At 32.1% G+C, this 16312-nt stretch overlaps 1 protein-coding gene across 1 annotated transcript in view; it reads left to right on the top strand.

Annotated features, from left to right (window-relative positions):
- The first annotated feature begins 15096 nt into the window (after positions 1–15096).
- LOC127698702 (VWFA and cache domain-containing protein 1-like) overlaps positions 15097–16312 on the top strand; it is a 123948-nt gene continuing 122732 nt past the window's right edge. Inside the window, exon 1 of the mRNA XM_052202339.1 lies at positions 15097–15255. Coding sequence (XP_052058299.1) covers positions 15187–15255 — 69 coding nt within the window. The 5' untranslated portion in view covers positions 15097–15186. The remainder of the gene's footprint in view (positions 15256–16312) is intronic.

Below are 16312 nucleotides of genomic sequence, written 5' to 3'. Positions count from 1 at the left end.
GAAGAAATAACAATCAAAATTTGAATTTGGTACCAAAGTTTGTGCTGATCTGTTTTCATAATCCCCTATTTCTCTAACAGCACAATACAAATATTGTCTAATAGAAATATATCACAGAGGTACTCCACCCAGTTTTTGGATTCAAAAAATGTTAAAGCTTTTCATGGAAGGTTATCTCGACCTCTGGACATAAGTGTATGCCCCATTCTGTAAAATCAATCTTATAAGCAAACTAATTTGACAGAATGTTATTGTTATAGAGGACTATAAATTCATATACATAAAGAACTTAAAATGCACTTGTTCACATTAGCATAAACCAAACATCAATTTTGTTTTGAAATTGAATTATATATTGGTCGTAATAATCTAACTATAAAAATATTTTCTGTATTAAGAGGTTTATAGTACCTTACTTTCGTGTTCTGTATGGAATACATAAACGCAACTCTTCTTTTGTATCCTTGCATAAAGGAAATAAAAGGCGGTAAAACAAATAAAATAAAAAAAGTAAGTATCGTTCTTTTCGGTCAAGCATATTGCATGACCTTGAATAAGTGTTTTGTTATTGCTTTTACGACTTTTACTATGCATTAAAGGAAATGCGGGGTTTTACCAATGAGAGATCAATCTATTGACACGAAGTCAAAAGGTGTCTAGAAGTCAATATACAGTCTTTACAATACCGTATCACAGAAAAGTAACAGTTACTTAAAGCAAGCTTGCATCGCTTCGTCTGAAGATAATCCATTATACCGTCCAAAACTCTAATATCGATGGTTTTACTTCAGAGTGTATTTCAAATATTTGTTGTGAGTAGTACATGAATACTCCGTCTTGTACAATGATTCCCTATTGCCAACTATCGGTACGGCAGATACAATAGGATTTGTATTTCCAATTACTATTAAAACAATTGTTTTCCCATCATGTCTGCGTTGCAATACAATGGATGTTGCAATTGTGTACAACAGATTTCCATGTGTGTAACATATGCATCAGCTAGATCGATAACCGGTTATTGGGTGTGTACAATGTTCATATCAAACCTGTACAGAATTTAAAGGCAGTCACAGAACATTAACATGTTAGTCCTGCTTACTGTATGATGTTTTTTTTCAAACCATAAATTGACGAAGTTTAACCTTTATAAACAAGTCTAGTTAACCATGTCAATGCGACATCAAATCACCAACACAAATAGCCAAATGACATCTATAGGGCAACATTCATTCTTCAACAATAAACGTCATGTGTCTAAACAATTTGCCACTAAAATTAACTCTTTATATTTTGGCTGCGTCGAAGCGTTTTTCTGGATCCTTCAAGCTCCTAATCACTACTATTGTTAGTTTTCGGATAATATTACCATAAAAAGTAGGCTGTTAAATGCAACTTTATATTTAATTCGTTTACGTGGGATTTTACTTTAACCATAAACTCTGTATTTGTAATAAATTGTTGTACACGTTTTGACTAATTTATGAGCTTTATAGGTGCCGTAAAAGTTTTTTTTAGTTTTGTAAATACTTGAGTATTTGAAACCAAATCCAATATAAAACCAAAGTGGCATTCAGTAGGTGTATCGTGATGTTCACCTTCCATGTTATTCGGTATGTTGAATATTAAGTTTCAAGAATGATTTTTTTTAAAAAATAAGATGATACCAAGACGGCAATTAAAACCAATGAGGCACGTTAAAATATAAGGTACTGTGGATTCATTTATTTTCGTGGGTATCAATTTTCGTGGATTGAGGAAAACTTGCATTTTCGTGGTTATTTGATTTCGTGCTTTTGCCATTCTCTGCATACAAAGCCTATAGAAAATTTGTAATTCGTTGAACATTTGAATTCGTGGTTCAACTGTTTCCACGAAACCCACGATAATTGGTATCCAACGAATAATAATGAATCCACAGTATACTATATCTAAAAGTTTATATTACGCAACACGAAACTTTTCAACAATCGGCAGTGAACATTTGTGCTCAGGAAATGTAATCAGTTTCTGCCTCACAAGTAGAACCAGTGAAACATATAGGACTTCACATTTGGCATCCGTTATATTATCCTACAAAAGCAGTTACGAGTAATATCCTGTAACGAGTCAAATCCAGTGTGAAAATAAATTGTTAGTACAATGCAAAAAATGTGTGCACAGTCATCTTTAATTAATCGGCAAATTGATATTTGTAAATCTATATTAAAAGGAAATTTTTCATATTTCAATTTTGAAAAAAAGTGCTAGTATTGTTATGGAATTTAAATCGTGACATAGGTCGCACAGTTGTACCTTCAACCGTTCTTTTAATATCAAATAATGTTTCTGTTTGTTTTTGTGTGAAGCATACCACCTTAAATCTGTTGTGAGATTATGTGCCTACGATGCAGTTTATTTGTGAACTGATGGTTCAAGTCAGAAGTTAGAGCTTAACATATTGCATAAACATTAACCTAATGTTGAAAAGCATAATTATGTTAACTAGTGATGGCTTTTTGTTAATAGCTGTGTTGTTAGTTGCTGGCTCATTGACATATATATCAAATCTCCTTTTATTCATTTAAAGATGTTGCATTGAAAAAATAGAAAACTTAATGTCGGTATCAATAAGTCAGTCAATTTCTTTTCCTTTTTCTATATAGTGTATGAACTTCAGCTGTTTTGAATACAGAAAGAAACTGTATAAAAGTACACATGCAACCACTGTCAATATATTTCGCCTTCAATATTGTATTTTTTAAAAGTAGAAAAACTCAATAAAGTGTTACTGACAACGTTAACAATATCAACAAATAAAGCAATTAAAAACCAAAAGGGCATAAACAAAACCACCAAAACTGTGACCAAGTCAGTATCACAATTGCATAATGTTAAGAACTAGTGTTAGAAATTCCTGCAGGGCTTGTAAATGAAGTATATATCTCCCAGTTGATAAGATATTTAGAAGCTAGTATTCCCTATCACGATTTTCTTGAAACAGAGTTGTTGCTTACAAGGAAGCTATTAAACTAAGTATTCTACATGAGAAGTTGAAGTCATCTTTTCGAAAATTTTACAGACGCCATCGCCATGGTTGATCATTATGGAAAATCTGAATTTGTTCTTACCATGAATAACACGACGGATGCCACTTGCAAAATGTATATGTCAAGATCTGCTTACTCTTCCGTAACACCGGAGAACACCCCCATTCTTTTTTGGTTGGGTTCGTTTTGCTCAGTTTCTAGTTTTCTAGGAAGAGTTTTGTGAACTTGTTTGTCTTTTCGTCGTATTATTTTGTAATGGCGTTGTCAGTTTCTCTCGTCTTACTAATTTTGAATGTCCCCTTAGTATCTTACAACTCTTTTTACAAGCAAAATGTATAATCTAAAGGATGCAAATACTGACGCTGTAGACATTCTTTTAATTTTTTTTATATTGATTTGTATCTTCTCAAAGGATTTATGAGATTTTAACATCGGTCAACTACTGTTGCTTATAAATAAAATAAGGAGACATGGTATTATTACCAATGAGAATTATCCCAAATGAGGTTGTTAAAGCAACTATAGGTCACCTTACGGTATAATCTATATTCATTTATTTAAGATACCAATATAATTAATTTGAAGGTTTCATTTGTATTTTAATCTTACATATTACCAGATTCAGTAAAAAATAAAAAAAAAGACTGCAGGAAAAAAATATGGTTAAATTTTTTGTCTGAAGCGAAAATTTTCTTGATAAAAGAGTGATGTTTTTCATATTTCCTGCATATTGTTTCTAGCAAATATAAAAAAAATATTCTATAGTAAATCTTCCGGTGGTAAAATATAGAGGGAAATATTTCATCAACATTTTAAACAAAAACAAATAAACGATAATAGTTTATGGTCGGTGATTTACGTTGTAAATTTTAGAAATTCATATTACATTTCGTGAATTGCAGAATTGTAACAATACAAAATTCTTACAGATTTTATAAAAAAACACGTCCCCTTCCCCACCCTCGAATGTGAAAATATATACCATTGAATTGGAAAATCTTCAAATGATGAATACTTTCAATTTGTCTCCTCTGCAGCGAAGTTGCCGAAGTCGAGGCGTGTCATATTTTCATGTGCCGTAGATTTAAAAACAAATTTATTCTCAAAATGTACTTTTTCGTCCGATTAAAGTATATCAAAAAGCGTCTGCAAATGTAAGGAAATATTGATTTTATGAATGCACTTCAATTGAATCTTGCATTCGTATGTGTATATGTTCCGGACTCATACTGCATATGAGTTTTTGGACCATACGCGTATAACCATATGGTCGGACATACGCGTATGGTCGGACCATATGAGTATTATACTCGTTTAGTTATTAACGGGCCGGACCATATGAGCATTTAGACCATATAGGTATTTCATCATTTATCTTGTCGACTTTTTCGTACGCAAGTAAAACCACAGGCGTTTTTGGAATGGACCTGTTTTCTAAGTGCTTAAAAATTATTATATCTGAAACAAAATGTCTTATAATCTAAAGTTATTTTTATTTAATTATTGTGTTTTTTTCTCCTATTCATACGATTTATCTCTTCTCATAAGTTCGTATGAATATGAGCAAGAACACATTAGATAACTAAAAATCAATTGGAAATATTTAAGAAATTTTTACTTAATAAAGACACCAAAATAAATTTAGAAAAAAAGAGAGGGTCCAATTACCAAAGTTCCTGTGAGTTAAGCAATTGACTTCTTGTTTAACAGTCCATTAAGATATTTCTTAGAGTTCGTATGTAAGATAAAATAATGACCATTTAAGAATGATTTTACTACAATTCTTACTTGTAAGTAAAATTTATTTTAATTCATTAATCATGTAACAATGATTACTATATGATTGAATGAGTAAAATATTCATTTTTAGAAGCTCTTAATTTATGGGACACTTTTTCAACGTTCATCTCATCGTGTTAATTAACCAGACCATACGCGAATGGTCGGACCATATGAGTATATACCCATATGGTCATGACCATACTCATATGGTCCGGAACATATTTATATATATAGGCCTTTATTCTATATTTTTGAAGGGTATGTTTATTTTTTATAACTTAAAATAATGTAAGGTTAATAATAACTTTCTATTACAAATACTAACCTACGTTACATATAGATTCTTCTTTCTAATGATTCGTGTTTTAATAGAAAAGAAGTTTTGTCCACATTTAAATGAGGGTCGGTTGAAAACAAAACTTTACGACAAAAGAGATGATTTCAGCTTCCCAATTGTGAACTTTCCATTTCTATGTAGCAACATTCCAGCAGCGCCTGCATACGGAGTATATATCTCCCAATTGATACGATATTCCCGGGCTTGTGTTTCCTATTATGATTTCCTTGATAGAGGATTGCTGCTCACAAGGAAGCTATTAAACCAAGAGTTCCAAATGGTGAAGTTGAAGTCATCCCTTCGTTAATTTTACGGACGCCATCACGAGTTGGTTGACCGTTATGGAATAACCGTTTCACAGATGATATCGGATATGTTCCTTATGTCGTAACTAAAATACCCTTCCCTTTTCACGAATGTGACTTACCGAATTAGACTATTTACCGGATTTGTAATAACATAAGCAACTCGACGGGTGCCACATGTGGAGCAGGATCTGCTTACCCTTCCGGAGCACCTGAGATCACCCCCAGTTTTTGGTGGGGTTCGTGTTGCTTAGTCTTTAGTTTTCTATGTTGTGTCATCTGTACTATTATTTGTCTGTTTGTCTTTTTATTTTTGGCCATGACGTTGTCAGTTTGTTTTCGATCTATGAGTTTGACTGTCCCTCTGGTATCTTTCGTCCCTCTTTTAAAAGCATATTCACGCGAAAATACGCGGCCATTTTCGAAAAAGAAGCTCAATCGATTCACTCAAAAACACACAATCCCAACCAGACACTGTAAATTTCTGTAGTATAATACCAATTTACTTATTTCATTTTATATTGATCATCTTTTTGTTTTATCACATACAACAAAACATATAGACCATTTTTACTTAAAGTTTTGAAATTGATTGATTGCAATACAAAATGGAGATGGAAATTTTGCTCATACTGACAATACTTGTTGGATCACAGTTTGGTGTGGCAGATGTAGATAGCATAGATGGAAACTTGTTAGCAGACGAATTACGAATTATTAAAAAAGAAATTGGTGTAAATGTCTTGCAGGTAATGATACATACTATTACATATAAGACCGCCCATATTTGTCCTGTGATTTTCCGTTTGTTTGATTTTCATTTTTCAGCATTACATGTTTTATTTGTAATTGTAATGCATGGGCGTTTCATGAATAAAATAGTAGGACGGTATCTTATATTCAAATATGAAAAAAATCAATTTTGAATCAATTCACGTTTTCTTTTATTAAGAGTCAACGGAAAATTAAAAAAACGACTAATTCCTGTTCGTCCTTCAGAGAAGAGACATATATTACTGTCCTGTTCGTAAATGTTGACAGCTCATTGTTTATGGTCATATTTGCTTGTCCTGTTCAAAACAACTCCAGTTAATTCTGCATATTCCTGAAACTAGTGGCATGATATGATCTTTTAATTTTTAGGAAATTCTATTAAAAAATGGTTATTGAATATTCCTTAAATTTGATATAAGATAATAGACAAAATTCGTGATTTATTTCAACTTTTCAAAAGAAACACTGTTCATGGATGCCTTTCTTAGAATCATGTGCATAACAGTGTAGCCGAGACCATTGATTAGCGCGCTAAAATATCCCATTGACTGGGTCAGATTAGGTGAACGTTCGTCTGTAACGCCCAAAACTCACGACGTATTTATTATAGACATTTAAACTGTGAGGTCACCAAAGGGTCTCAACGCCTAAATAAAATAATTCGAAAAACTAATCAGGAATAACCTTTGTGTTTTGATTTATATTGAATACTTACACTGAACTGCGCCCAAGCGTAGCGAAAGGTCGTGCAACGTAATCAGTCAAACAAACTTTATTAGATTAACTCGTTAAGGAACGATCGTTTTCATTGGTCAATTCAAACCTTCGACCTCACACCTGCGAAAATAGAACACGCGTACTTAAAAGCTGAATGGACTGATCAGTATTCACGTAGCCGGTCAAGGTCGTTAAAAACTTCCATCTTCGTATTCCCGAACATGATTGTGTTCTTGATTATCCCATGGCAATTCTAGCTTTTATACATGTGCATGTAAAATTTTAAACTTTAATCTTAACAGTCACGTCGAAATATTTAATTCAACTGTCTCCTCTCAATTGGTCATGGATTAAGGGAGCTAATATTTTATTTTGATTGGGGGTGAAGGACTTGGATGAAACATTTTGTCCTGCATTTTTTTTAGTTGTTATCTCTGTCCTGTCTTTCTATTTTTCAGTCTGTTAGGTCTTGACTATATTTATTCGTTTATCCTGATTTTTTACATAAATCGTCATCCTGCCTTTTTTTTTGTCAAGTTGCTCACCCTGCCTTATCTTTTATTCAATGGACTTGATGAATTAACGTTGTACTTGAAATGAAACCGTACTTAACTACAAAAATAACCAAATTACATACTAAAGATATTGCTCGATTTTTATAGTAAATGGGTTTGTGTTATAAACTGTCATGTTCATTATTCATATTCTTTCATAAGTTTTAGGATAGTGTGATTTTTTTTCTGATTTAGTTTACTTGATTTTGAAAAAAAAATCCCGAAATTCTAAGTAAATTCAGAACATGTAACCAGCCATGCTTTGTTTAGAGAAAAAATGGAGATGGCAAACCATGGCACAGTGGAAGGAAATGTACTTTATAAACTCCAGCGATAAACTTTCTTAATTTATAATTAACTGTTTTGCTATCCTCGGTTGAAAATTATATATTGTAAATATTTAAATAGTTGCATAGAAAACAATCAGTTTTAAACAGTGTGGTTATTCACTAAATGTATTGATAAAAGGTGACTCCATTTTTGTACATACTTTTACAGTAGTCATCCTTAATTTCTTAATATTTCGTTTATAAGTTTATCATACATGTATGATTTTGTATTTCACACGTTACTTTGGCGGATAGTTCAACAATGTTATGCAAAGCTCTATTCTTACGGTATGAAATTAAAGGATAAATTTTCAACTAATTAAAATCGAAAACAGTACATTTATATAGTTCCTTATAAACTACGACATTTCTCACAAGTATTTATTTATTTTTTAGTTCCACACATGCAAAAATAAAATCTTCGCCGATGAAACATTTCAAACCTTTTTACACCAACATGCCTTCACTGAATTCATTTGAATTTCGTGGTGACCATGATAGTACATTGCATAGTACATCTATATTCACGTGCACACATGGTACGATCTTTCGGGGACAATTTGCTCGTTTATGACACGTCATTTCTGAATGACCAAACGCTTAGCTACTTTATTTTCGTTTTATAGCATGAAAACAATAAAAGAGGAATGTGCAACCCATCATAAATTTGAAATGGATCAGTATTATGAGATCCTTATTATAAGCAACTACGACATTGTCAGGATAATAACCTAGCGTCAATATGAAAGAAATTAAAGTGGTTCATACATTCATCCGTATAAAAGCGGCACATGTATTTTATTTTATCCTCATATTTTTCATAGTGCGGTACAAGTGCTGCATGCATAAAGAATAATACTTAACACAAATTATTAGTATAATATTTCGACCCCACTATTTGAAATTCACAAAATACTTATTTAATTATTTCGACCAAAAATCATTGTTTTTTACGTTCGTAGTAACGTAGTACATTCCATTGTCGGTCACCTGTGTCAATTCACGTGCACACAACAATTGTTGTTGTATTTAAATCTTTCGGCCAATGAAATGAGACGTTACAAGTTGTTTGTTTGTGATACGCCAGAATGTTATCAATGAATATCAATCGCTAAACTTGACTGCATTTCAGTGTAAACGTTCTTTACTTGTGTTTTCGTTATGTTTTGATAATCAATTTTTATGATATCGCACGTTCTTTCAGGGGAAAAAAAAGGATTTAACTGGCTTTAAAAGTTACAATGCATGTGTTGATTATTATCTTTTTTTTCGGACGTCATAGCGATTTATCAATTGCGGTTGCATGTCCAATTATGTCATCTTTTAACTTTTTTCTGGTCAAAATTTTATTTTAGAACAAATGCATGATCAACTTTAAAAAGTGTGCGTACACAAAACATATAGACAAAATATACTTCTGTCCTGTCTTTTTCGTACTTGCAAGTTATTAGACAATAAAAAGGCTATTTGGATCAAGCCTTGTGGAATTTGCATTTACGTTTTTGAATAGGTAAAATGTATAGTTTGGTGAACTTTTCTGCTAACTACTATACTTGTGAAAAACCCTTGGCAACAGAAACATTTTCAGCTTTTTTTTTAATCGACCCAATTTACATAGTAATGGACGACTTCGTACATTTTATGATCGCAAATAAAATATGTATATAATATACTGTGCACTGTAGTTCGTATATATACTGAAACCCTTTGGCAACCCCACAGTTTAAATGTTTATAATAAATACGTCGTGAGTTGTGGGCGTTACAGACGAACGTTCACCTAATCTGACCCAGCCAATCAATGGTCTCGCCTTCACTGTTTTGCACATGATTCTATTTGAATATAGGACGAGTCAATCTAAGTAGGTCTTGTCGATTCTCAGTCTTATTTGTCCCTATAGTGTGGGTTTTTTTTTTTTTTTTTTACAAAAATAAACAAAAATAAATCTTGAGCAACATTAATAGATAAAATATCGGAAAAAAGTAAATGCAGGAAAAAAGTTTTTTTATTTTTGTTTATCTGTCGCCTATTCCATTTAAATATAAGGATACACGAAAAAGTCCAACATGTTGACATTAAAATAAAATGCGTGGAAGTACATTGTATGAATTATTAAAGCGTACCTTCAAAAATTAACTGTGTACCAAACAAGAACACTAAGAAGATTGCTCCTGCGAATCACGATACACATTTTTATACTATGGCACATCCACGCCTCTGAAAAGGAACATTAAAGTCCTTTATTTATTACTTCTTTTACAAACATTTAGGTTCGTTGGGGAGGATTTTGTTGATTTTTGTCCGTATAACTGTATGAAGGCAGTATGAAGTTATAAACACAAAATCAGAGTTTTTTTTACATTGCCAAATTTTTATTTAAATTGTGCTATATTCAAAAATGTTTTTTTAAGTTGATGATACCAAACCTGTTTTGTTAGCAAGCGGTTGTGAACAATTTACAAATTTTGTAAAGATTATACAAGGAAAACCAATAGAATGGGAATCAGAAAAACACAAAAGATAAGAATTTTGTAACAAATTGTGAGAAGACAGTGAAAGGCCAAATTAATTACGAAGTTGAACAACATTTAGAACTGAACATTGCAAAATGTTGTGCCATTTTCTACTAAGGCTATCTACGCTGGGGGTAAAAAATCCTGAGTGTTTTGAATAATTCAACATTTTATAAAAAGTTAAATTTACAGAAGATGAACATAACAATGGTATTTCATGTAAAAACAAAAGAACTGGTGAAGAAACGTCCACCAGCTGTGGCATCGACCAAGTGATTGTTAAACACATTCAATATACCAGATTTATAATTTGGTATGCCAGAAGCATGTTTCACCTACATTGGACTCATCGGTGGTGCTCGAATCTAAATAGATGGAAGGTAAATCAAATACCAAGTCGAAGAGTATTCTAAACCGAAAACTCCAACAAATTATGCTAAATACGTCTAAAGCAAGCTATCCTTGGGGTAATAAACACTTATTGTTTGAATGATTCAACATTTTATGAACAGTTGATTTTCAGAAACTGAACGTTAAAAAAGTCGTCATGAAAAGACATAATCACACAATGTTCTTCATTCATATGATAAGTCTTACAAATAAATGCGTATTTGCCTCAAAATTTGCTTATTTTATAGAAAATCTAGCGGAATTAAATGTCTGATCGACTACACTAGAACGAAACAAATCAAAAACAGCTAGACAGATGTACCATTAAACAAGAAAAGACTTTTAAATGTACAATTATTAAGACACCAAATGTATTTCAGTGCGCTATATATGCATTTCGAACATTACTTCTCAACTTAATATTGTTAATCCTATGATATTACAATTTAAACAAAAATAAAACCAAACAAACACCTAAAACAACACCAAGGAGGTAATATTTTGGCATTTCACAAGGTCACACTTTTTCTAAGACCGTTTAAGACGCCTTTACACTAAATCCGTTGAATATATCCTGATTGATATTTTTGTTTTTTGGTAATGTGGTTTATCTATAAGTTGAAATTGGCTAAGAAATAGCTTTCACTAACTGCGAATATTCTTAGATTGATAATATGTGATTTTTGTCTTTTTGGTGTGTATTTTGTGTTCTTCGTAATGATTTGATGAGTCATGCCATTTTCAATTGATTGTTATGCCTCACCTACTGTAGTAAGGAGGAATTTTGTTTTCTGGTATAAGTATCCATCTACCAGTTGGTGAGTTCTGTAATAGTTTAAAGGTTTTGGGTTAGGTAGTTGACAACGAAATTATGGTCAAATCAACTTGAAACTCACACATGTTGATTAGGATATGAATTGTTTTAATCATATATAATAAACTATTTTTATACTAATTTCATGGTTAACTAAACATAGAGGAATAGCACGTTTTCATGTTAAAAATGTTTGTTAAGGCGGTTTAACCATGCATTTAGTATATCTTTATTTAGATATTGTGTTATATCACTATCCTATGAAAGAGAAGGTTTTAGCGGTGACAAATAGGTTAAACGCTGTCACATTTTTTATTACCCTGTCCCAGGTCAGGAGCTTGTAATTCAGTTGCTGTTTTTTTTATTGCTCTCTGTTATATTTGCTCCCGTTTATTGTTTTTGTTGTGTTTGAAAATCGGTAACGTACTGTTGCCTAGATTTAACATAAATTTAGTCGTTGGTGATCTCTTTATAATTTTTTCACATTTTGTTATTTGATACTTCAAGAAACAATCTGTGTTCCAATAGATGGTAATTGTTCTCCCCTACTGGATGACTTTTTTGTGAACTTATATACTTATAAGAAGCAGAATTTATAAAAAAAAAAAAAAAAAGAAATAAAAACCTTCAGAAAAACAAGCAAAATCTTGCAAAGTTTTTTTTTATAACGAGCATATATATTTACTGTGTCCTGTCACACAATAACCTACATTTCAGTAAGCGCTTGCATCTCATATATCCCAGTGACCTTGAGATTAAGGATACTACCGAAGCTAGGGGTTACACTTGTTCCGTTGGTTGACTGCGTTTGATTTTGTCAGTTTTCACGGTATTGGCTTATTTTAATTTGCTTTGTACTTCGGTATTTTTGTTATACTTGTTTTGCTTCATATCTTGATCTTTTCCTTGATATCGAAACATATGGATAACTACAAACAAGTTACTATGTTAAACTTGATGATTTCAACTTTCAAATGATCAAATTCTCATTTCTCAGCAGTAACATACACTATACTCCACCGTGTGGCTTTTACACATCTCAATTGACACATTACATTTGTGCATGTTCATACAATACAACTTCAGCAAGGATATGCTTTCACACAAAAAAGAGGTATGCGGAAGAATCGACTGAAATCGACCCTGATTTCAAGTTTTACGCTCACTTTCATGAATTGGTTGACCGATACGATGTGTTTGTGTCTCAACTCACTTAGATCTTTAATCACCAGAATTGTGCACTTAATCCGATTGTGACACTTAGACTGATTGTAGAAGACGCTTACATTGTTTAGGTTTGATCGTTCTGGATGATGGTAAACCAGAAAAGCACTTCCGACTCCCGAAATTTATTCAAAGTGTTATTTTATAACTAATTGTTCAATTTATGATTTTGTTTTCGATTAGGAGCAATTTGATAAATTTCCGTACCTACGAATATCAGACACAGGAAATGAAATACTAAAACGAGTAAGTAGAATTGTGTAGTCCAAGTGTTTTAAGTGAAAATAAATATGAATAATTAGACAAAAGTTTTTTTTATATTACATACAGTTTTTTTCATTTCTAATTTCTGAAAAATTTTATTAAGGAAAAGATGTTTTCCAGTATCAATCAATGAATTGTTGGCAATGAGTGGATAAGTATATATTTACTTTTACTTAAACGTCACGAAAACCAAAACCATAACTATCGTTGGCAATAGAAATGTTTTCAAGATATAAAGCTGCTATACAAAATGTATATAGTTATTCAATAAATAAATGCTACCACTTAAGAATTTTTTTTATCACACGGGAAAACTAATGAGTCTATGTGTAATGATACTTTTTTATTCTGAATGTTAAACTTAATGATTTTGCTGGACTAAAATAATATTTACAATATATGACCTTCATCTGTCAAGATTTTTAACTACAAATTGCACAGCTTAGACGGAAAAAAACTCGTAAAACAATAGAACCTGAAATTTTCTATCAATCTAGTGCATTTACATATATTCCTTAGTTACATTGGATAGATGTATATTCCTTATTTACATGATAGATTCGTGTAATACTTGCTCGGATTATTAAAATTAAAAACTATATCTCTGTAATTATTTTGTATTCTCAAAACTACATATATACAGTTATGCTACAAATTTACAACTCTCAGTTTAGGCTACACGTGCTGTTCTTATCTATAAAGGAAATGCATATTCATCAGCTATGTAGGCGTGTCAAAATCGTATCATACGCGATAATGATCAGACAGTACATACTGTTCTGATTTCATTAACCAGTATTAACATCCCCGCCCACAAATTAGAAATTTCTAAAAATTTCTTACTGGTAAATACAGTGGAGACTCCAAATGCACAACTGTTCCGATGGAAAGCTCTGTAACTATAGCACTTTCAAGACCAATTTTGGTCTGGAAAGATATCTTATTTTATTGCGATCTCCTGAGCGGAGGAGAAATTTTACTGGATTGCGTATTTCCTCACGTAGACTTAGAATTGAACAAGGTAGATATCATAGTGTTTCTCGACAAAACAAAACATGTCTCAGGTGCACCTCAAATGAAATTGATGATGAAAAATATTTTTTTATTTTTCATGTACATCATCTTTAACTAGAAGAAACTGCATGTACTCCATGATCAACTCACTTTGTCCTAATTTTAAGCACTTGATTCCTAGCCAAAAACTTATCTGGCTACTTAATGTAGAGAATGTTGATATATTAATATCTGTTTGTGATCTGATTGATGAAGGAAAAATATAGATTTATCTTATCTGCATCAGGCACGAGGATGGCATGGTGGTTACCTAGACTCACCTATAATAATAATAATGTACCTTCTTGTATTTATTTTATCATTGACAATCAGAATTATTCCCATATACATTATATTTAAGTATTTTTCTATTTCGTACTATGAAAACTTGGGCATGTCATTTAGCATCGTCCCTTGGTGCCTCTTGCAGTCGGGTCATCTTACAATATGTATCAACCCCTTCTGCATCAGGCACGAGGATGACATACCAGATTTGTGCATCTGCTCATAATATCATAACCAAAATATCTATTTTGCATTCATGTATACCATGTGAGTCTATCTCCCGCCTTACTATGCAGCTCCGTCCCTTGGTGGCTTTTGCAGTTAAGTTAAATATCCAATACATTGCCAATTTATTTTTAGGAACTTTTTGATGTTGGGGTGTACCTGAAAAAGAGGGAAACACTGTTGAACGTATATTTATATATGTTTATATATGTGTGTAGTTCAAACTGCCTTTTCTTTTCTTTGTCTGTATACTAGACTATTGTTGTTTCTTTTTGTTATTGTCTTATGAATGTCTTATATTGTACTATGCTCCTTGTGAGCCTATTTAATGGAAATAAAACATCTTCAGATACTTTTATATATAAACTGTATTTTCAAATAACTAATGAAGGACAACATTTGACACTTCGTTTTTCTACTCTTTTCAATATGTCTTGTATAATACTTAAAAGTCATAGAATAATAAAAAAAAAATACATAGTTTAACTGTTTTAGATACAAGACAATCTTGATACTGCACTAGAAAGTTTAGACACAGTGTTAACAAATGTGAAGGATGAACTTGTGTCAGTTAACCAGGACTTTGATTCAATGGATCTTCCAAGTTGTTGTGATTTATTAGACAACGATCTAACGTTCGCGCTGAAGTTTCAGACAAAGGTAAGAAAAAACGAAAAATTATACCCGCGATTAATAATGAATCACAGTAAAAAATAAATTTCCAGACTTCAGACAACAACAAGTTTTGCTAAAAAAAAAATCGATATTTGATCTGATTTTTTATTATTTTTATGATAGAAACACAAATATAAAGTTTATATGATCCGTTCATCCTATTTCGACTCTTCAAAATTCAAGAGTCAATCCCAAATTGAGGTAAATTATATGGCCTTCCAAATACCGTTTCGATTCCTAACATCACTGAAGAGACATTAATTGTCGAAATCCGGATATGGTGTACAAATTTTTGCACCTCATGTTTGCGGTATACCTTCTTTTCCGCAAGTTTATTGTTTTCTGTTTGGTATTTAATTGATATAATTAAGATCCATTGTGTTACATCTGTGATCCGTTTATTTGGCAATCGCCATGGCAGTCAGCAGGGTTTAAGAACATCCGTTGTTCGACCTGCTAGTCAAATGCGTTTTGTTAAAATATACTTTTTTACTTTTTTGGTCTTTTGGAAAATGTTGTTTGTGCTGTATTTAGACCCCTCTACAAAGAAATTTGTTTTGCATGCACACGTGTGCATGCAAAACAAATTTCTTGGTAGAGTTGTCTAAATACAGCACAAACAACATTTTCCAAAAGACCAAAAAGTGAAAAAGTATATATATATATACATAAGTACGTCTGAACCAGTGACAACTCTACAACAGATTTATCCATCGGATCACCAGCAGTGATGGTAATACATGGCTGTGTACATTCTGTATATACAACTCGTCTAAACATCAGCCCAACAATGTTAGATCTGTAAATTTGCTTTCGCAAATTGTTTGTTCTTCCCTTGCCGGGATTCGAACTCATGCTACTGAGATATCGTGACACCAAATCGCCTGCACTGTATCCGACGCGCTAGACCACACGACCACCTAGGCTTCAAAAATAAAGCTTTCGGTGGCCGGGCAGTAACAATAGCAATATTCTTGTGAAGTGTTACGGTTATCGGAGAAAAAATACGATATGAACGACACGGAACTCCGATCTTTTTCAC

Source organism: Mytilus californianus, unplaced genomic scaffold, assembly GCF_021869535.1.
Source record: "Mytilus californianus isolate M0D057914Y unplaced genomic scaffold, xbMytCali1.0.p SCAF_1, whole genome shotgun sequence".
Taxonomy (NCBI): Eukaryota; Metazoa; Mollusca; class Bivalvia; order Mytilida; family Mytilidae; genus Mytilus; species Mytilus californianus.
The sequence above is the reverse complement of the archived record's forward strand: the minus strand, read 5'-3'. Positions and strand labels throughout refer to the sequence as shown.